This window comes from Opisthocomus hoazin, chromosome Z, assembly GCF_030867145.1.
Source record: "Opisthocomus hoazin isolate bOpiHoa1 chromosome Z, bOpiHoa1.hap1, whole genome shotgun sequence".
Lineage (NCBI taxonomy): Eukaryota > Metazoa > Chordata > Aves > Opisthocomiformes > Opisthocomidae > Opisthocomus > Opisthocomus hoazin.
The window spans coordinates 55508513-55531375 of NC_134454.1; the positions used below are offsets into that span (position 1 = coordinate 55508513).

Below are 22863 nucleotides of genomic sequence, written 5' to 3' on the forward strand. Positions count from 1 at the left end.
ATTAAAGGAATAATTTCTGTTCATTAGGATGAGAACTGAGCTTTACTATTACCATACCTAGAAGCATGTGGAACACAAACTCAATTATGTCAAAAGAAACTTACTAATGATATTCTACTTTATCTTACAGGTATAAGGAGCATTGCTATAAATACTGCCCAGAAAATACCTTCAGAGATGAAAGTTCTCTGCAGTGTAGGGAGTGTCCTAGCAACTGTCATAGCTGTGACAAGGACAAGTGTGACTCGTGTAAGGAAGGCTTTTATCTCTCAGGTAAGCAAAGTACCAAATATGGCACATACAGAAAAGTATTTGAGACTCTTTCTTTGAGAAAGAGTCTGGACCCAAATTCTCAAATTCATAAATCTCTTCCATGGCAGACAGTGGAGGCTGAGGAGAGTTAGCACTTTGCAGAATTGGGCCCTTTGCATTAACATAAGGGGGTTATGCTAGCCAGTGGTGCCATTTGGTTCAAAGGCTCCATACATTTGATTACATATTCTTGTTTTTACTGCATTTCCACTCTTTCACACAAATACAAAAAATTATTTATTTGATTCAGACTTTGCAAAAGGAGGAGTTTTTCACTCACAGAAGGACACGGAAACATTTCCTTACTATTTGCAAGCCTAGTTTGACTTTTAGGTCCACATAAAGTAATCAGCCTTCAAACCTCTGAAATGAGCTCAGTTAAAACTGCTAAATTCCACATCAGATTCACACAAGACTAAGAATCTCTTAGCTTTGTTACAAAGCCATAAATCAGGCAGGTCTGGTTCAAACATGGTGCCAAATATGAATCACAGGAAATCCTGAGATTATGGTATTCTTGTGCATTGCCTGTGGAAGGTGGCCAGTAGTGGTGTACAAAAGCACCGCACTCACGGAAAACTCTGTGGTCACAACCTGAGGTGATCTGACAGTCTACAGGTTTTTTAATTGAAGTTGGAGAAAGCTCAAAAGCCTGTCAGTGTAACAACTTCTAGGGGCTTTGCTGCAGTATGCCAACCCATAAACTGAATCAGATTCACACGAGTTTAGCTTTATATTCACCAGAAACTAGAGATTCATCCAATCCTCAAAATTTCCTTGTAGGTAACAAAGTTAGAGAACTCTGGACTTAGATTTTATATTGAGCCAGTATAATAATTGGGCCTCAACCACAAAACTTTTGTCCAGATTTGACTTTCATAAGATTTGTATGTGCCAGGATTTAAAACATGGATGAAACCGCATCTAGACATAAATTTAATTGCAGATTGGTTTGAAGTTTGTGAAGTTTGCGTAAGACAGTTTGTTGAAATTAGGTTTCACACTAAAAAAACAGAGTTTATATAGCTACAAAAAGTTTCATGGGTTCTTATATACCATTTTTTTCTTAAACTGTTTCTTAATGGAGACAGAGAGAGGCTATAGGTGAGGTACCTTCTTGTCAGGATTGGCAGGAGTCAGCAGACACCATACTGCCAGGCTCTGTTTCTGTTGCAGGTAGCACATGTGTGAGTGAGTGTGCAGATGGCTTCTTCACTGATGACATCTCTAGAGAATGCGAACCTTGCCACAGGAGCTGTACAACCTGTGCTGGGTACAGCTATGAGAACTGTACTGGGTGCAAAAACAGTTTCCACCTATCTCGTGGGCAGTGTCTGAATCCAAGAAATTCTCCACCCAATGGGAAGTTCTGGAGTGGTAAGTTGCAACAGATCTCTTAATCTTTTCTGTTTCTCTGAAGACTGCTAAAAATTCTAGAAAGGGTATATCAAGATCTTGCAACTTGAGTGAAACTGCACTTTTGTCAAACTCATTGCCGTTTTAAAATTATACTGACCAAAACCACTGATTTCACAGAGTGAAATTCATCTTCCTACAAATAGCATAACATTTTAATACAACTTAAATGTTCCTTAGCTGGGACTTTTTCTTATCTGGATAGATAAAAGATGAAAAAATAAAAGATAAAAAAGATGAATAAGATAAAGGATAGATAATAAATTAAGGTACTGGTTCCTTACCTAAAATGCTGGGAGCCTTATAGGCTATGTTTTAAACCAACTTTATGGCTATTATTTCCTACATAGAAATGAATGCAAGTTGGAAATGGAAAATAATCAAGTGTGTGTGTGTGTGTGTGCGTGCGTGCGTGCGTGCGTGCGTGTGTGTATTTAAAAGTAAGCTTTGCTGCATGCGAAAAACAATTCTGTTCCAAAACAAAATAAAGGATTTAGAAGGAAAATGCTTTTAAAGTTTCAAGCTTTTGAAGGGAATTATTTGTATTATTTTTTAATTATTTTCCTTCATAAGAACCTTCAAATGCATCTCACTACTGTCACAAATTTCTTGTTAAGAAACTGTTAAATGAAAAGTGCATAGTAGAATATTTGTTGTTCCCATTATGTCAGTTATATAAAGTATAGTTGAATAGGTTATGTTACCAAATGACACAGTACTAGCGGTGAATTTATCACCCAGCATGGAAATTGAAACTAATTTTCTATGAATATTCATTCTTTTAAGTCAAACCTGTGCAACATGTGGAATCTAAATAGTTAGGATTGCAAGTGGCACTTTTTAATTATACGTATGCCATACTCTCTAACAAAGGGCAAAATTTCCTCTAGAGTTTCAAAACCTGCTTTGCTGATCACTATAAACAAAACAAAGAGAAAAGTCAATGTTATATAATTCTTTCACACTCTCTTTATAGTTGCAAAGCATCAGTTGAGTAACATGTTCAGTTTTGGGCACAGCGTTTAAAGAAAGAAGTGGGCCAATTAGAGAGGAAACAGTGAGAATTGCCAGAAATCAAGGAAAAAAAATATTTACAGTGAAAGGCTGAGATAAATAAGGGGCTTGGGACTAAATGAGAAAGCTAAGTGGAAAACAATCACAAAGAAGGAAGGTATAGATCAGGTCTCTGTAAGTGCGGTAAACGGCTTAAAATGTAGAAAAGGAGCTTTAGATTCGGCATTGGAAAAAAGGAGACTTTCAAATGGAATAATGAAGTAATAGTAGAATCTTTGAAGAAGTTTGGAGATTTCCATAACTAGGAGTCTTTAAGTACACACAAAAAGCATCTGAGACGGGTGTTTACTGAGTGGAGCAAGGGACTAGATTATTTAAGGTCCCTCCCGTCTTTATTTTTCTATCAAACACAAATTTTTTTCTGATTTCCATGTCTTTATTTGACTGAAACCCATCAAAGAATGACTATTCTTAGACCAGTATGAACTTGCATTAAAAATTAAAATACATCAACAAATATTTTCAGAAAAAACATTGACCATTTCTATTCATTGTCTATCTATGGAGAAATGTTGTATCAAATGGACCAACATTTCCTCACTTCATAAAAAGATCAGAGAGACCTAAAAAGCACAAATATTAATAGAAAGTTGGTCTCCATGCATTTTCTTATGTTTCATCAATACGAGTAAGTATTTGTTCAGTTTGAGACTATCTACATCAGTGCCATGGAAGGAGTATGTCTGTAGTTTGTTCTGTTAGTTATCTGTTTCTCAAGATGTCAAGCAAAGTGACTCATTGTCAGCTTTTTTCTTTGAGCAGGCAGCTGATGCAGTTCTGTATGTATCAGCATTGCTGTGCTGTGAAACCTCTTTCTTGCCACCTTGCATGCCGTTTCTCTTTCCTTCCAGTAGTTAAAATACATCTTATTTAGGGGCATGTCAAACTGTAAGATGCAGGGACCTGGCTGGAGGGTCTCCACCTTCTCTTGGATAGACTTGCTGGGATTCCCACAGTGTGGCAGGAGCTCTGCCATGTAACTGCTGAAAAAGTGATGTTTAACTTGGTGGTATCTCAAGATTTTTCTCACCAGAGTAGGCTTCCAAATAGTGGTAACCTTTAAGTCAAAATGGTAATGAGATTGTCACTGTCTTTACTGAAGTTACACACTGAATAGCTACATTTATCAACAGTTTGTGAGGTTTCTTGCTCAGATACTGTAGGATCATCTGGTTCTCATAACAGTCATTTTCATTAGCTAATTAACAGTGAAATCTAAATAATTTATTTTTTGGCTAGATTATAACTCACTCTTTTTTTTGATGATGCCTTCAAGAGGCAGATATCAGCTCGGTCCAGATTTCCAACTGTGCCATCCATATTTGAAATTCTCATTCCATGTGGAAGATCCTTAACAAAAAAAAAAGCATCCAGGCAGGACCAAACCACATTTAACTCTAGCAGTATGTCACACCAATAGTAGCTCCTAGTTAGAGACGTTTCACACCCTGATAATATTTCAAAATAGGTGGATAATTATAAAAGGAAAAAGAAAAATAAAAGAAACAGAGTTTCACTCTCTGTTACAATAATTTTCTTCATTGTCAAAAGCTTTCTTGAAACAAATAAAATTTAGCGGAGGCAGCCACTGTCTTTTATAACTTTGTTCAACAGTGCAGTAGGATCAGTACAAGAATGGACAAAATGAAAACCTATCTGTGCTCCCTGGAACTTACTGTCAGTGAGGATTCTGGCTGGCATACCTGTACAGAAAAACTCCCTGGGCTGGAACAATGATACTTCTCCGGTTCTTCTTAAGTATTTCTGTACAGCTTTTCCATTATTTAAAGAAGATTACAGGGACAGAGAGAATATTGTTCTTTTGTACATGGATGCAAAGTCATGGCATCTTTCCAAGTTTTTCACTGCTTCCTCTGGAAAGATCTCCAAATATTTTATACCAGTTTACTTTTTTTGTTCTTTCACTTGTTTATAGCTACTCTGAGTTTCTCCAGGTCTATTTCTTTTTAGTAAAATATAAAGATCTTCCACCTCCTCTGTTGTCAAACTCAGTTTCTAAGGGTAGCCTGTCATGCAGCACGTGCACGGTCCAAGAACTTTGTCCATTCTTCAGAGGATATTAGAATCCTTTCATGTTTGTTCACCAGCCCAGTGTTGGCAAGATTGTGGCTGAGAGTTGGCTTTTGGCTCTCATCCTCTCTGCCTGTTTATTAAAATACGCTTCTTCCATTGGCAGCTCATTGTCCTCAACACATTTACATTTAAATCTGCACCATGGCAGAGCTGCCTCTGAGCTTCAGTGGCCTGAATTAAGGAATCTAATTTAAAGAATACATGCCCGACAACTACTAGTCTTCCCCCTTTGGGGGATTGAGCTGGGCGTGGGGGCCAAGTATGAAATAAACAACCTTGACCCTGTCATGGGAATGAAGATGATATTGCACCAAGCTCATCCTCAGCATACACCCTGCTCCAGACAATGCAGAAAGGCATTGCAACTAGGAAGATACATCCAAAATTTCCAAATAGGGTAGTTTACGACAGCTTTTACCATGTTAGTCTTGTATTTACTCTTTTCCTTCAGAAATGTTACTAACAGAGTTGATGTAATAGACCTTGAACTCTGTTTACAAATAATGAACCCATTTGTCTTTGACTTCCAGCTGCATGGATTCAGTGGGTTCCACTGTGGTTTTAGTGACTATATTGATGTACCATACGGAACAAAGTGAGTTTGGGGAAACAAAGACTGTTGTTTTGTTTGGTTCCAAGGCTAACATAAATGAAAGGGCAGCACATCAGAGCCTGTCATAGAGAAGCCAACACAGAATCTGATTTTCTTTGCAATTTGAGAGACTAGTGCACCTAGGTGAGGATTAAAACCTTTGTGAATGTGGAATACACTTTTTTCCTAAGATTAAGCTTTGACTTCTATTTCTTATGCAAGCATAAATAATAGGCCAGTATTATGAATTTTTATGAGCACACACTTCAACAATCAAAACATTCTACAAAAAAATGTCTGAATGGCAGAACTCAGAGGGTTGTCATCAGCGGCACTGAGTCTAGTTGGAGGCCTGTAACTACTGGTGTCCCACAGGGGTCAGTAATGGGCCCAGTCTTACTCAACTTCTTCATCAATGACCTGGGTGAAGAGTTAGAGTGTATCCTCAGCAAGTTTGCTGATGACACAAAATCGGGAGGAGTGGTGGATACACCAGAAGGCTGTGCTGCCATTCAGGGTGACCTGGACATGCTGGAGAGTTGGGCAGAGAGGAACCTGATGAGGTTCAACAAAGGCAAATGCAGGGTCCTGCACCCGGGGAGGAACAACCCCATGCACCAGGACAGGCTTGGGGCGGACCTGCTGGAGAGCAGCTCTGCGGAGAGGGACCTGAGTGTCCAGGTGGACAACAGGTTAACCATGAGCCAGCAGTGTGCCCTGGCTGCCAAGAAACCTAATGGTATCCTGGGGTGCATTAGGAGGAGTGTGGCCAGCAGGTCCAGGGAGGTTCTCCTTCCCCTCTACTCTGCCCTAGTGAGGCCTCATCTGGAGCACTGTGTCCAGTTCTGGGCTCCCCAGTTCAAGCAAGATGAAGAGTTACTGGAGAGTGTCCAGCAGAGGGCTACAAGGATGGTGAGGGGACTGGAGCATCTCTCCTACGAGGAGAGGCTAAGGGAGCTGGGCTTGTTCAGCCTGAAGAAGAGAAGGCTGAGAGGGGGCCTAATATATACTTACAAATATCTGAAGGGTGGGTGTCAGGAGGACGGGGTCAAGCTCTTTTGAGTAGCGCCCAGTGACAGGGCAAGGGGCAATGGGCACAAACTGAAGCAGAGGAAGTTCCGTCTGAACATGAGGAAGAATTTCTTCCCCCAGAGGGTGACGGAGCCCTAGGACAGGCTGCCCAGGTAGGTTGTGAAGTCTCCTTCTCTGGAGATATTCAGGACCCGCGGGGACAAGGTCCTCTACAGCCTACTGTAGGTGACCCTGCTTCGGCAGGAGGGTTGGACTAGATGACCCACAGAGGTCCCTTCCAACCCCTACCATTCTGTGATTCTGTGAAAACAACTTCCTAAAATGATATTTATTTTGCGGGTATACTCTTCTGGGCAAACACTTCAACTCATATGAGGAATCATTAACAAGTCGTACCCAGGTCTGAAATAATGAAACAGACCTTGTCTGTTATCCAGGCTTTTAAAAAGACAGGGCAAGCCAAGAAAGGAAGGGAAAGAAAAGAAAAAAAAAAAAAAAAAGAGATCGAGCTCTGTTAGCTGTGTTTCTAGTGTGAAAAATCTGTAGTTTATCTCATGTACCAGATGATGACATGACTTTGGAAGCCAGGAGGCACACTAGTGTAAGCTCGATTCACCAACTGAGTGCACACACCCTTTCAACTGGATTAGACATTTTGCAAGCTATGGTCAGGTCTTCATTTTGCCTGTTTGCTGTAAATTCTGCACCCTAAAAACTTGTTCATTTCTCCGTTACATGGTTTAGTCTACCACATTCATCTGAAAAGTACAAAAGGAAAGAAATGGATATGGCATGAGGTCTGCTTCTGACGCAAACTCAAAATGGAATATGTGATTCTTTACATGCAGATAATATATGCTGTAGTAAATAAAGCAGCTAAATAGCAGCTGGTTCTGTTTACTATTACATACCACCCTCAATAACAAGAGCAACCTCCCACAAGCAGCCATTGACCAACTGCATCCATCTTGCATATTTTGCTTTTCCTAAATACGGAGTAAAACAAAACCAGTAAAAATATACTGGTTGAGAGAAAACAGTAATTCAGGTTTTAAAAGGATTATTTAAAAGGAGCTACAGCTATGCAGATATACCTATAAAGGTCTCAGATATGGAAGGGGAAAAAAAAAGGAATGTGGTGGGCAGAAGACAGTAGAGAAATCAGCAGCAGGAGAGAATGGGTCATAGTCTTCCGAACGTGAAAATGTTATGACATTTAGAGTGCAGAATTCGAGCATCACGGGAAGAATTAGGAGACCTTTTTAAGTATCATCCGTATGTGAAATTTCGGGTTGCTAGAAGCAAGCAAAAATTATTCATTATTCCATATGTTCTTAGGCATGCCAATTTTATATTCCAGCTATTTGTTTGTAAAGTAATACTACGGTTGTTACAAGATAACTAGATTGGGAATTAATTATTGTTATTGGGGATTGTGATTTACTTCTCAGCACTCCCGTATTTTCCTTAAATTTACAGTTCACATAAGTCTTCAAAATGGGATTGGTCTAATATTTTATTGCATACGTATATTGTTTTCATTATGTTTTATCAGGTCTATGTAATTGTAATTACCTCATGGAGATATGTAACCTGTGTTTATGTTTTTATTCATGATTTTATCAGGTTTGCAAGGCCAGTGCCACGCGCAGAATAAAACCTAATGAACTAAATAGCATCTCAGCTCTACCACATTCAAATCACATCTCACTACACAGTGTAAAAGCTAGACAGGTGACCTTCTAAAAGGAATACACTTGCAGTTACAAAGAGCCATGGCACTTCATTTCGTTCCGCATTCCTCACTGCAGGAATTGTGCTATGGTCCAACAACAAAATACACTGTAAAAATATTCTCCTTGTAGAAGTCAATGTCTAGAAGCTAAGAGCATTACAAATGTACACAGGGAGCTACTTCGATAAGAACTTCAAAATAGAAGTTTTTAAGTCCCTCTTTTACTGATATGAATGAACAAACAAGATTTAAAATGAAGAAAATGAACCAGTTTTTATCCGTCTGCACACTTATTGCTTGCACTACCCAGTATAAACATCCATTGTCCGTAAGGATCAGGTAGTGAGATCAAGATGGACAATACAAAATAGATGAGTATATACTAGTAAGGACTTTTACAATACAGTTGTGGGTTTAAAAGAAATTAAGAAGGCACCACAAGGTACTCCAAATGCTATTATGTTTAAAGGCATGTCTCTTTAGATATGTCCATATCTCACATATCTTCAGGTTTTGTAGAGATTTTCCACTTGTTGTTTTTTTTTATAAACTTCACGTTTTCCAGAACAAGTGGTGATCATGTGAAGAAGACCACATTTCTTTCCACGTGGACCTATGGTTTTCACTGCGAATATTTCTGAGGACTTCTTAAATCTTCCTCTAAAATCAGATTGAAAAATCCTGGGAGCTCAAAGTGAGATCACTTAAGCAAGAAAATAGGAAATATGGGGACTTTGTGTTAAATGGAGCTAACATTTCACTCTTCTTTTCCTTCATTCAGTTTGGGGTCACAGTTAAAGTCTTATAGTACTAGGTTTCAGAAAACTGCCATTGTCTCATTTATGTTGCACAAGCCCAAAGAAAATAGAAAAACATACATTTTTCAGTCTTTCCTCAGCCTTCCAGTTTCATAATCCCTTGAATAGACTGAACGGCAAGAGCACTACGGTAGGTTCACCGTGGAAGTAAACCTTAGCTCAAGAAATGGCACAGTGTGATTAAGTTTCTCAGTTTCTAGAAAGAAATAGGAGAGACCTAGCTGGGTGTATGTCTAAGTTGTTACTCATTCTGAGAAAGAAAGACACAAGAATCAATGTGACACTGAGTCAGATTCTGGCCTGAATAGAGTTTAAAGAGAAGGCGTTTTCATGTGGGGGAAAAAACCAAAACCAAAACCAAAACCAAAACCAAAAACAAAAACAAAAACAAAAACAAAAACAAACAAATCCAAGAAAAAATATAAGCATAAGGATAAAAACAGTTCAGTATGTCTGAAAAGGTGATACATTTTGGCTTTTAAGAAAAGAGGAGCAGAACGGTATAATACTAGAATACGGTGTTTTTTCAGAGTCAGTGTCTCAGTTTTAGAATATGGATGGTTTACAGCTCTACGTCACAGACCAACAGGGCCTATATTTGACTGAAATTGTAGGGGAAAGCTTTTTGGATCCTAAAGAACAGAATGGCATCCTTTAGGGGAAAATAAGATACAACCCAAGAGCTAAAACCAGTCATTTCCAAGCTTCCCATTGATCATCAGTCCAAAGCCCTAGGAAGTAGATTTTGGATGACCATTTTTCAGTTTGGAAGGCTATTCTTTGGAAAGCTCTGGTTACATTACTGGAAGTCGTGTGAACAGATTTCCATAAACAAATCTCTTGCATCACATTTGCCCGTTAGGGAAACTGACTGCTATACAAGAAAATTACATTTTAAAACTTTACATTATTCTAACCACGTGTTGGGAGTTTTTCAGTAAATGAAAGCCTATTTCCAGTCAGTAAGAGCTTTATCATAGCAAAAACTCATTTTAACTGTCCAGAATTAAAAAAAAATACTTGTAAGGTTTCTTCTGTAAATACTAAAGTTGGGTCATTTCAGAACTTATGTTTGACTGGAAAGCTAAAGGTTGTCTCCAGTGTGAACTATCAGAAGTCCAATAGCTTGTGTACATTTCCCTCTGGTGGTGACTAGCAAATATTACAGAAAACAGCAAATGCTGCCAAAGGGGCAAGGATTAAATAGAAATAAACCGTACTTCACTCAAAAAGATCCTTATTGTTAATTGTAAGGCTTGAAATATTTTTGAAACAATGAGGTTATTTAAACATTCTTCAATGGTAGTTAAGAACTTCTCTGCTTAACCTTACCTTCCTGCTATTTGTTTTTTATGTTACACCAACTGTCTTACCAGGATCGAGGTCCTTTTACCCTGGCAACACATACTTAAGTAATATTTCTAGCTTGCTTCTTCACTCATAACTGGTATTAAATTACAGTGCTTAAAACTACCCAGTAGGTAGTATTTAAAAAATAAGACATAAACCAGGGTAAGGTAGCCGGATGAAAAGCTGCTGAAAAGCAAAATGAAAATCTGTACTATTTACTGCATATTTAGAAAAAGGCCTATAACATTTTCAGTAGGAAAATCAGAACTATGCCTTGAAAAATTCTGAAGGTTTATCAAAGCAACTGATGGAGGAATGGAGGATGTGAAACCTCAGGCAGACATCAGGAACAGATGGTCTTTGTTTCAGTCAAGGTTCTAGAGGCAAAATGAAAAACTTTAATTAATAAGTACATGGCTGTGCAATATATCATCAGTTATTTAACATTCTTGTTCAAAGAGTGCCAAAAGACTAGTCTCTCAAAGTGAAAAATCTTAGGATTTGCAGGCCAGTGGGTATCTTCTCTCAACAGCAGAAAAAGAGAGAAGCTCTGCATAATTAAGGATAGGAGAATATAAAATCTATTAACACCTAACACCCAGCTTTTCCAGAGTATTCGTTATATTCTTACAGATGACATCAAGAAGGACACTCTTTAAGGATTTATTCAATAATGGAGAGTTAGGAACAAACATAAAACTAAGGAGTAGTCTCTCCAAAAATATCTTGTGACAGTGAATTTCTGCATCTCACAAGAGTAAGCAATGGTCACCAGCAAGTTACTTTGAGGATTACTTGAATAAGCAAACCGAAATTGCTTATGTGCTATATGGTTACGTACATCTGGAGGACTGAGAGAGACTCAAACAGCTCTTTACACTCAGGGGCACCTAAACAGACTAGAATCCTCTCCAAACCTCATGTTGTAACCTAAAATATGGAAAATAGGTCCTCATAAGAAAAAAAGCTCTAAAAAAATATGTCAGCAAGAGACAGAAAGCATCTAACCTCACAGGACCTGCTGTTGCAGAAAGCCTTAGAAGGTGTCCACATCCACGCACATAAAAGGGTGAAGAAAAACAAAACAAAACACTTCTTCTTCTCAAGAAGGATGAGACTTGTAGGCAACTAAAAAAAGTATTTTAATATTACTTTGTAACTCTAGCTCTTCACTCTCTAAACTACATGACTATTAATCTATATGCAAATACATAACTTTTACATAGACAGTGCAAAATACAGAGCCTAATCAGGATTTCTCAAGAAATCTTCTTTCACTCTAAACGTTCAATGAATCTGACAACTACTTCCCCAGCAGCAGCAACATTGCAAAGAGCCCCAGCACTGAGGCCCCTTTTATAACGTTGAAACCAGAAGATGGGGCGTTTCATTACTGCTTCGTGGTACCACTGAACTCACTTCACACACTGAGGTCTCCTTGTGAATCTCCAGTCCTTCATCAATGCCTGCCCCTGTGCTATCCTCCCAGCCCTGCAACTTCAGACATTACCTAATAGAAATTCCCTCCCCTTCCACTTCTTGGGCTCCTGATACTTAGACATCACTTCCACCTTTTCTTCTTAGGAAAGCTAACTTTGGCCTCTTCAAGGAGCTACCTGGAGGAATCCTGTGGACCAGGGCTCTCAAAGGCAAGGGGGTCCAAGAGTGCTGGTTGCTGTTTAAACATCACTTCTTCCATGCTCAGGAGCGGTGCATACCCCTGAGAAAGAAATCTAGAAAGGGAGGCAGCAGACCTGCATGGATGAGCAAGGAGCTTCTAGTGGAGATCAGGTGGAAGAGAAAGGTCCATGAAATGTGGAAAGAGGGACAGGCCACTTGGGAGGAATACAGGAATGTGGTCAGAGCATGCAGAGATGCAATGAGGAAGGCCAAGGCCCACCTGGAATTGAATCTGGCAAGGGATGTCAAAAACAACAAGAAGGGCTTCTTCAACTACATCAGCAGCAAATGGAAGACTAGGGATAATGTGGGGCCACAGCTGAAAGAGGTGGGTGTCCTGGTAACGGAGGATGAAGAGAAGACAGAGTTACTGAATGCCTTCTTTGCTTCAGTCATTAGTGCCAAGGCCAGCCCTCAGGAATCCCAGGCCCTGGAGCTAAGAGAGGAAGTCTGCAGAAAGGATGAACTTTCCTTGGTCGAGGAGGACTGCATGAGAGATCACTTAAGCAATCTGGATTCCCACAAATCCATGGGGCCCGATGGAATGCACCCACGAGTGCTGAGGGAGCTGGCGGACATCGTTGCTGAGTGATTCTCCACCATCTTTGAAAGGTCCTGGAGGACAGGAGAGGTGCCCGAGGACTGGAGAAAAGCCAATGTCACTCCAGTCTTCAAAAATGACAAGAAGGAGGACCCAGGGAACTATAGGCCAGTCAGCCTCACCTCCTTTCCAGGAAAGATGATGGAGCAGCTCATTCTTGAGGTCATCATCAATCAAGTGAAGGAAAATACAATTATCAGGAGTAGTCAATGTGGATTCACCAAGGGGAAATCATGCTTGACCAATCTGATAGCTTTCTACAATGGCATGACTGGCTGGGTAGATGAGGGGAGAGCAGTGGATGTTGTCTACCTCGACTTCAGCAAGGCTTTCGACACTGTCTCCCAGAACATCCTCCTAGGGAAGCTCAGGAAGTGTGGGCTGGATGAGTGGTCGGTGAGGTGGATTGAGAACTGGCTGAATGGCAGAACTCAGAGGGTTGTCATCAGCGGCACTGAGTCTAGTTGGAGGCCTGTAACTACTGGTGTCCCACAGGGGTCAGTAATGGGCCCAGTCTTACTCAACTTCTTCATCAATGACCTGGGTGAAGAGTTAGAGTGTATCCTCAGCAAGTTTGCTGATGACACAAAATCGGGAGGAGTGGTGGATACACCAGAAGGCTGTGCTGCCATTCAGGGTGACCTGGACAGGCTGGAGAGTTGGGCAGAGAGGAACCTGATGAGGTTCAACAATGGCAAATGCAGGGTCCTGCACCCGGGGAGGAACAACCCCATGCACCAGGACAGGCTTGGGGCGGACCTGCTGGAGAGCAGCTCTGTGGAGAGGGACCTGAGTGTCCAGGTGGACAACAGGTTAACCATGAGCCAGCAGTGTGCGCTGGCTGCCAAGAAACCTAATGGTATCCTGGGGTGCATTAGGAGGAGTGTGGCCAGCAGGTTGAGGGAGGTCCTCCTCCCCCTCTACTCTGCCCTAGTGAGGCCTCATCTGGAGCACTGTGTCCAGTTCTGGGCTCCCCAGTTCAAGAAAGATGAGGAGCTACTGCAGAGAGTCCAGCAGAGGGCTACAAGGATGGTGAGGGGACTGGAGCATCTCTCCTACGAGGAAAAGCTGAAGGAGTTGGGCTTGTTCAGCCTGAAGAAGAGAAGGATGAGAGGGGACCTTATAAATGCCTACAAATATCTGAAGGGTGGGTGTCAGGAGGTCGGGGCCAGACTCTTTTCAGTGGTGCCCAGTGACAGGACAAGGGGAAACGGGCACAAACTGAAGCAGAGGAAGCTCCGTCTGAACATGAGGAAGAACTTCTTCACTCTGAGGGTGCCAGAGCACTGGGACAGGCTGCCTAGGGAGGTTGTGAAGTCTCCTTCTCTGGAGATATTCAAGACCTGCCTGGACGAGGTCCTGTGCAGCCTACTGTAGGTGATCCTGTTTCAGCAGGGGGGTTGGACTAGATGACCCACAGAGGTCCCTTCCAACCCCAAACATTCTGTGATTCTGTGATTCTTCCACAAGCCAGGGACTCTGTACCTTCCTCACTTGTTTCTTGTCTTTCCAAAGAGCTTTTCCAGAGGTTTTCATTTCTGCACACTGACTATTACCTGACATTATACGCCTTAGGTTCAGCTGTGGTTAGTAGGAAGTCATGAAGGTGACACAGCCTTCCTGTGTACTCACATCCAAGGTTTTTATGTCATCTGTTTAGCAGTGCTTAAGGCTGCACATCTCAAAATTCATTTTCAGGTATTTTCTGCCTCCAGAAGGCCTCTGTACCTTTGGAGCTGAAAATTGTCTTCAGGTGGTACTTGCTGAAATATTTTCCTAGTCGCACCTGTTTTGGTCCTTGATAGGTCTGTGACTTACCATGGCCACCAACACTTCTGGTCCTAAAGCCAATGCTAAAGCTTTTTGCTGTTTTGCAGGGTATACACAAGGATTTAACACTTTGCCCATTGGCCTCAGACTGGGCAGACCCAGTCTCAGTCTGGACTGACAACCCACATTCACCCTGCCAGTGTGGAGCTTTCTTCTGTTTCGTACATTATCCTGTGGTTCCTATGGCCTGTGCCTGCACCCTGTAAACACTCTATGGCCCTTGTTCAGGGAAGGCAGAAATGCTGTAGCAGGAGGGTGGTGACAAGGAAAACTCTCCTAATCCTCTGCTACATCTGGTGCTGCTTTATATTCTGCAAGTTGCCAAGAAGAGTTGCAACACTACAGGCTTTCACTATCGTGTGCAAGTAGTATTCACAGGTAGTGCTGGTAAAGAATGACTGGCCACGTCTTTGCTGAGTGCTGTACTGTTAAACAGCCAGGTTTTGATCTACTGCACTGTGCCTGGATCCTCCTGAATTGTTCTGGTTCTGGCCAGGAACAGCATATGGAATGATTTTTTAGCATAGAGAATTTTTAAGATGTTCTCAGCTGCTGGTAGAGTCAGACATGGATGTGACATATTGTTATGGACCATCTCCTAGCCACATTGAACATGGACCCAAATTCTTTCACTGGAATAGCTGTGGCTCAGTTCATTTAGCAGTACAGTTACAAATAAAAATAATTAATAATATTTTTTTTAATTATTCCTCTTTCTGCTTCCCCTGTGCCATGTTATACACATACCCGCTTTTCTACAGCGTGCCTCTCTGATTAATAAAATGCCCACCATTTCCACTTGTGGGAAAGGACTCTAAGTCTCCTGTTCTCCTCCCTGCTCTTTTTACTAAAGCATTTGCTTTCATGACTTTCATTCCAAATGCCAACATTACAAACTACCTTGCATAACAGACAGAAAAAAAAGATGTAGTGATATGCTGCACATAGCTAATGGATACCGTCAGCCAGTCCACTGACTTACAGAAATCATACATATTTAATTGGAGGATGAGCTGGATGTGCTAACTGAGGTGCAAAGCTCAATCTGCAACAAACTTCTGATTTATTCTTTATTTTTTCTTTTCAGCAAAATCAAAAGGTTACTGTCTGCTGTCCTCTGGCCCACAACTACTTTTTCATCAGCCACCCATTCACCCATTGTTATAATTGCTTGGATTAAAATGCTTCGATTAAAATACACAGCTGCACACTGGGACGTACCACATTGCACTGCACGCTTTCTCTATATTAAGAATGATCGTCAAATCTCCTTGTCATTTTGGAGCTGAGTAACACACTGGATAAAGTCTATGCAAAGCATAACCGAAGTCTTAGTTCTCCAATGGCATAAAAACTCAATTTGACACACATCAGACTTTCCCTTTTGGAGGGAAATGGCAGGCAGTATCTTTGGGAAGAACTATTTAACAGATCTTCTTTCCAAACACGCATTTCTCTCTCCTTCCTACTCAGAGTTTCTCCCTTAGTTACAGGGTAATGGTGTTCTGCAACCAGCTAGTACAAAATCTCCATGAAAATATCTCACTACACCAAGTCCCCCAAATTTACATACATTCTAGTTCTTCCTGTTTGTAGTCTATTAGTATTACAGATCTGAATTTGGTTTTGGAGCACTCCATTGAAACTGACATTATTAAGGATTATTATTATTGTTCTCATTTGTGATGAGCCATCCAGAACAGTGCCTTAGTGAATCTCAGGATAACATTTATATTTTCCTTTATTACAACTCTTACCTTACCATTTAAGAGTGGAGTTGAACACAACCATAAAGTTCTCCAATTTTATGAATTCCAAAAATTCACAGAGGCACATTTTTGAGACAGCTTAGAAAAACCTATAGGAAATGGCCCACCTAAAGGGAGGGGAAATGAGCAAAGACAGCCTATAATTGAACTTTTTTTCTTTTCATCCCAGATGCAAAAAAAAAATTGCAGTCCTGTAACCCTTCATGTAGGACTTGTGAGAAATCTGCTGATATGTGTACTTCGTGTCCAGAAGGTAAGAGACTTCAGCTTCTTTGGGTAAGTTTTGCAAGAGGATAAAATATTCTGTATTCGACACACTTCCAGGGAATATTTTCATCAATGAAAACAGAAAGGTCTTTGACGGCTTAAAGCATAGGTAGGTAATCAGATAATCACCAGCTGAAGTCAGGCATCAGCTAGGAATTAAGCATGTGGCCGTGGCAATATGGCTACAAAAATTGTTAGGTGGATGTTGTTCCTTCTCTTTTTTTTCAGACAAAAGTTGTAGATACGATGCAAGAATTACTGAACACGGATTTATCGAGGAAGATGTACTAGATAATCCTGATGATTCCTTCTAACCTTAAAGTTCAGTGAAGGTTAAGCTAATTACTTTGGGAAATGGCTTAAAGAATGTTTTATTCATGTTTTTAAGAATCAAAAAGTTAAATTTCGAGGAAGTTGGAAGTTTTTTTACAGCCACATATTCCAGGGAGGAATCTTTTAAATATGTTTCTAATTGGTGCCTTTCCCCACCTGGGTTGCTCCTTTGCCAGGAAAATTTCTTACCCATAACACCTGTGTTTCTCTGTGCCCTCAAAAAACTTTTGGTAATGTTGCAAGCGGAAAGTGCGAGATGTGCATGGAAGGCTGTGAGGTGTGCTCCGACCGCTGGCACTGTCAGAAGTGTCAGGCTGAACAGGACCAGCCACTCTTCCTCCACAAAGGCAGATGTTTACAGGACTGCCCCGAGTAAGTAACTCCTGTTGGATGACTGCTCCTGATTTTTTCACAGTGCTCCTTCTCTTTAAAGTTCAGATTCACTATAAACCTTTCAAGGGAAATCTTAATGTGACCTAAGCTACCAGAAACTACCACATGGTAAAAATAATTTTCAGCTGGCCTGAATAAACAGCGTTTTCCCTTGCTTAGAGAAAAAGAGAACAATCGAAAGTGAAACTAGACATGAAATCCTATGACAGATGGTACAGCCCCCATTGACTTCAATAGGACCATGGTGCTTCAGGTAGGCGCTTTGCAGTGACAGAAGATAAGCCTCTAGTCATTCTCCTAACTCGTTCCTCCTTCAAAGTAGTAGAGAGCCAGGGTGTGAACCCAGAAAGTGGATGCATCAGTGTCCTGGTATGGAAATATAATGCTTAGTGATGTGTTTCTCTCTTTGGCTAATATACTTTACTTTTTCCTCTCCTAAGTGGAATTCAAAAAGAAGGATTCCCAGTTGACAGTGAAGGATATTAGATCAAGCACTTGAGCAGATCAGGTTCTCCTGTTTCCGTGCTTTTTTCATCAGTGTTCATCATGCCTGTATATACACAGAAAATCTGTGCTATGCAGTATGAAGATCTTGATTGGTTAACTCTTTCCTTACAAAAATGTGCAGCTCCTGCTTTTCTTGTGATCAGTACAAATTCTCTGGCAGTACTTTGCTGCTAACTTTGTCAAATAAGTCAATAAGGACCAGTGGAACAGATTCTGATCATCAAATGTCATAGTAAATGCAAAGTAATTGCACTAAAACCTACTCTAATCCAGAAACAAGTTTTAATATCAGAAATTGTGACACACAAGCAAATATAATGTTTTGGCATTAATCTATTTGTTCTCAGTACTCATTCCCCACAGTTATCCCACACAGGGTCACTGTAATAAAACTAAACCTTTTCATATATCACTAGTCTTTTCTGCTGTTATTACCCCCCTCTTTTCCAAATTCCAGACTATAAATAATGGCTTCCTAGACATTGTTCTGCAAAGTTCACAAGCATTAAACTATGGTTTTAGCCTCTAAGGCAAAGTTCTTGAGGCATAACTACTCTCCACTGGAGAAGAGGGCTATATGAGAAATTTTTTTAGGGTTTTTTTGAGTTTTGGGACATGCTATAGGGGATGGAAAGGGTTGACAATTATTGCACTGATAATTCCTGACAGAGGATTTTGAAAGACTGTGCTAGCTGAGTACTCAAGACTGGAACAAGAGTAGAAGACAAGACTGTGACAAACAGATGCAGGATCATGACAAAGGTTAGGATTAAAAAAGAAGATGAGAACAGATGGCAGGCACAGCTCTTCCTATCTTTTCTCTAACCTTGCTCCTAGTGCACCTCCTCAGCCTTTCTTTGGAAAGGTCATCTCCAAGAAGAAAAGCAGAAGCACCACTCTGCAGGGAAGAACAAGCTTGTTAATGTGAAGTACATGTTATGGGACTACTTTCTATGTCAGCTTCTTCCTTAGTTTTCATCAATGGCTGTATACATATGGATTAGCAATTATCTCAAAATGTGGACTTTCTTGTCCTTTAACCTCCTAACATTTTGGTTTTGAGAGTGTAGGCAGATTGGATTGCATCCAGCCTCTCCATTTATCCCTCTTCTCCTGAAATATACGTGCAATTTTTTGCCATATTTCCTTTATGACTAATAGTCCCAGCCATGGTTGTCTGCAGTTGCTCTCACACCACAGATACCAGTAAAACCATGCTCCTTCTTCACTGTCTCTAGCTTCCTGTCACTAAACAGAAGGTACTACTTAAACATACTGGTTTTGTTGCGGTTTTTTAATCCCAGCCCTCCTTATTCTTCCCAGCCTTTACACTTCCAGGCTTTTCTCTTCTCTTTCTCCCCTCTAGAGCCACTGAGGTTATATGTCTCTGTCTTTCCCCAGTATGACTGTTGAGGGTCAGCTGTGCAAGATGAGATTGCATCTTTCTTTTCCCAAACGTTATAGATCTTCCTATCCTACATAAGGTGGAAATCAACAAATGAGCAAGAAAGTCCAACATCCCTTAGAAAGTAGGTACAAGAACAGAGGAAGGCCAGACTCCCTCCATAGCACTAACCATACACCTGTTCTGCTTGCCAGCAGAGGGGATGTAAGTGGAGGATGGGCAACTAATTGTGTGAGAAACCTGTTTCATCCAGTGAAATGTGCATCCTCAGAAACTTCTGTATATACTCATAATTCTTATAGCCTGGACGGTATGATAACTGTACATTGACCGGCAGTTTGCTTTGTGTTTGTTTTCGTTCAATAGTGGATATTTTAATGATTCTGAGACTTGCAAAGAATGCAGTGGATCCTGTAAGACATGCGTGGGAAGTGCAACGAAATGCCTGTCCTGTAAAAGTCCTTTGCTCCTGGAGCAGTGGAAATGTAAACCTACCTGTTCAGAGAAGCATTTTGCCTCTGAAGGAATCTGCAAACACTGTCCTGAAATGTGTCAGGAGTGCATTCACAATCAAACATGCAAAGGTATTATGAAGAACTGGTCTTGACGTGGCTAAAATCCATCTGGATCTGTCTAGAGACAGACTGACAGAAATACAGATCTGAAAAGAAATTCTGCCATGAGCAAAAATAAAAAAACAGATGTATAAATCATTGCTAATCTCTAAGATAGAGGCTAAGCAATCGGTGCTTTATGATGAGAATCTGTCTAAACCTGTACTTAATCTGTAAAGATTTCACATTGTTTTGCCTGTTCTTGTTGTCCTTCAGAGATTCCTACTGGTTTGATTCTACTTCTGACCCAGTATATCCACGCTTAAACACTTGCATACACATTTATACCAATGTGAAATACAGAATGTTTCTTTCCTAGTTTGGTTGAACTTTACATCTCTTCACCATTTTTGTAAGTGCCTACTTATGGTAGAGAACAAAAACTCTGTAGTGAAACATACTAGGAAAGCCTTGCATATCCTGGTAAATCTGAAAACCCCCACAAAAATTTCCAGGATAGTTAATATTGAGCAAGCCATTCTGGAAACACAAACACGGATGAAATGAAAAAAAAAAAAAAAATCATAAATAAAGCTATTAAACCAAGTACCCATAATAAAATTAGCAGCTGAATCCCAGCTCTATGCAAAGACAAACATTCAGGTCCAGATACTGCAGCCAGACTCATTTTTCAATAATAAACCAAACAAAACTTCAGATGTGGACATCCCTGAATCTGCAGAAGATTCATAATGCAGACATATCTTAGCAGAAGTCCACTTACATTCAGTGGCAGCATGGTTTGGTTAATATCAGCAAAGTTGAACAGGTGACTTGGCTTCTCAGTCTCTTGACATAACACAGAAGACGCTGTGTGATGGTTGGGCCATTATGGGCAGTTCAGAGGGGAAAGAGTCGAAAAAGAAAGCACTGCCTTCCCAAGCTGTCCTCTTATCTCCTGTTATGACAGGCACTGCAGGATTTATGGTTTCCTAGGAATTCTTTGCTCACTCACTTACAGAGGTCAGAATTCGCTGCCTGTTTGCTTACCTGTTGTTTGCTGTCCTCTGCAGAGTGCATGGACGAGTTCTTCCTGCATGAAGGGCAGTGTGTGCAGGACTGCCCTTCTTACTTCTATGCTGAAGACAAGCACTGCTTTCCCTGCCATGCAGCCTGCAAGGATTGTGACGGGCCGGACTTGGACGACTGCACTGCTTGCACCATCGAATCCTTTGTCCTCTACAGTGGCATGTGCTTTGAAGAGTGCCCTGAAGGGACTTACTATGAAGAAGCCACTGGAGACTGCCAAGGTTGGCAGCTGTTGTTTCCCCCAGAACAGTGCTGAGATACAAATGGGTCTGGTTAAAGACTATCCCAAAAGGGTCTGCATGTGCCAGCTAATGTCGCTATCAGTGTCCTGTAAACGGAGCAGATAGCTAATGCAGAAAAATAACAAGGCATAGCTCAGAACAGCAAAAACTGGAGAAAGCTGAGAGGGAGGTAGCAAACCTAGATATGTTTAATATTATGGGCAACCACTCTGTTAAAAGGCAGTGCCAGTGCAAAACAAAACCGAAGGAACTGCCTGCATAAGATTGAACATAGTAGAATGTTTGAATATGCAGAAGCAGAGCTGCCGCTCTGTTTCCCTTAGCCTCTCATCCCAAGATGACAGCTGCTCCTTGCAAAATTAAAGTTGAAATAATAATCTGAAATGCTACAGAAATGGTGACATTCCTACTGTTTGTCCATTTCAGCATGTAACAGGACATGCCAGACTTGTTCTTCTTCCACTGCCTGCCTTACTTGCAGAAACGGCCTGATGCTGAACCATGACGGGCACTGTGTGGCATCTGGATACTGCTCTCGCACTGAGTATTACCTTGAGAAAACTCAAACCTGCAAACCTTGTCATAAGAAATGTTTCCACTGCTCAGGACCCACTGAACACCAGTGTCTTAGCTGTGCAAAGAACCGCCATCTTCTCAGTAAGTGTCTTGCTCCCTCCTCTAGATTTTATTCTACACTGAAAGCATGAAATAGGCAAGTTTTGTCACATGTGTGCAACATCTATGACTGTTTCAGCCAATCTAAGTATTGCAAAGTTGACCTGACAACTGGATAACTTGTGCAGAGACAATTACTTCTGTGGGGCTGCCTGCAAACTCTTTGTGAGACTGGGCTTGCCACTCACTGAGGCCAAAGCAGTACACCTAAGTCACAACAAACTCCATGGCTAAACAAAGCTTGTCTGTTTCGTTTACTTGGTATGTACTGTTCCTGTTGTTTCCTACAAGGAACTTAAAAACACAGGAGGGTTATCCTTATATATACTTTTTTTAATGTGTGCACAAAGAGTTCACATTTTCACGTTGGCTTGTTTAATCCCCGCAGAGATCCAATAAGCAAAGAAATACTCAAGCAGAGCTGTTAAAAAGTTGTTCAGTATCTAGTGGATGGCTGAGGTGCAAAATTACTTTTCTGACTTTGGAGCAAAAGACTGTATTGTCTCAGAAACAAATTGGGAAAAACTATACAATCCCAGAACTTAAACTTCATTTCTTTGCATATTCTTTAAAAAGCAAACAAAAATTTTAGTAAATCATTGGGAGAAAAAATTATCAAAATGATCTTTCATGCAGGAAAATTCTAAAGAGTTTGAATTAAAACTGAACCTGAGCTTTTTGAGTCTACTTCTGATGCAGATTTTGCATTCTTAAGTTTCTGAGGTCTTGCATCAAACCTGTCTTTTTTATCAGCACATTCAGCTGCTTTGCACCATTATAACTGGAAAAGTTGGTGGAAGTATGAAAATAAACATCCTGGAGTGGAGGAAGAATTGCAAGAAAAATAGAAATACGGGGAAGTATTTTCCTTTGCCCGGTTGCAACCCTAGCAGCAAAACTATAAAGACAAGCTAGATAATGAGTACAAGCTACTAATGAGTAATCACTTCTCTCTTATCTTGATGCGCTTGCTGTAAGTTGCATCAGTCCTAACTTCTCATTCAAGATTCCTATTCTTATGACCCTCTAAAACCTCAGTGAAAAAGTGGTACATACCTGGTACATTTGGCAGTGTTACAGGCATTTATTCCCATA

The 22863-nt window shown here is 40.7% G+C and overlaps 1 protein-coding gene across 1 annotated transcript in view; it reads left to right on the forward strand.

The window, feature by feature from the left end:
• The window catches only part of PCSK5 (proprotein convertase subtilisin/kexin type 5), a 260034-nt gene that overhangs the window by 229200 nt on the left and 7971 nt on the right, over positions 1-22863 (forward strand). The window contains exons 26-32 of the mRNA XM_075447030.1: positions 131-273; positions 1489-1689; positions 16473-16556; positions 17080-17275; positions 19575-19792; positions 20836-21072; positions 21520-21750. Of these exons, the coding sequence (XP_075303145.1) occupies positions 131-273; positions 1489-1689; positions 16473-16556; positions 17080-17275; positions 19575-19792; positions 20836-21072; positions 21520-21750 (1310 nt within the window). The remainder of the gene's footprint in view (positions 1-130; positions 274-1488; positions 1690-16472; positions 16557-17079; positions 17276-19574; positions 19793-20835; positions 21073-21519; positions 21751-22863) is intronic.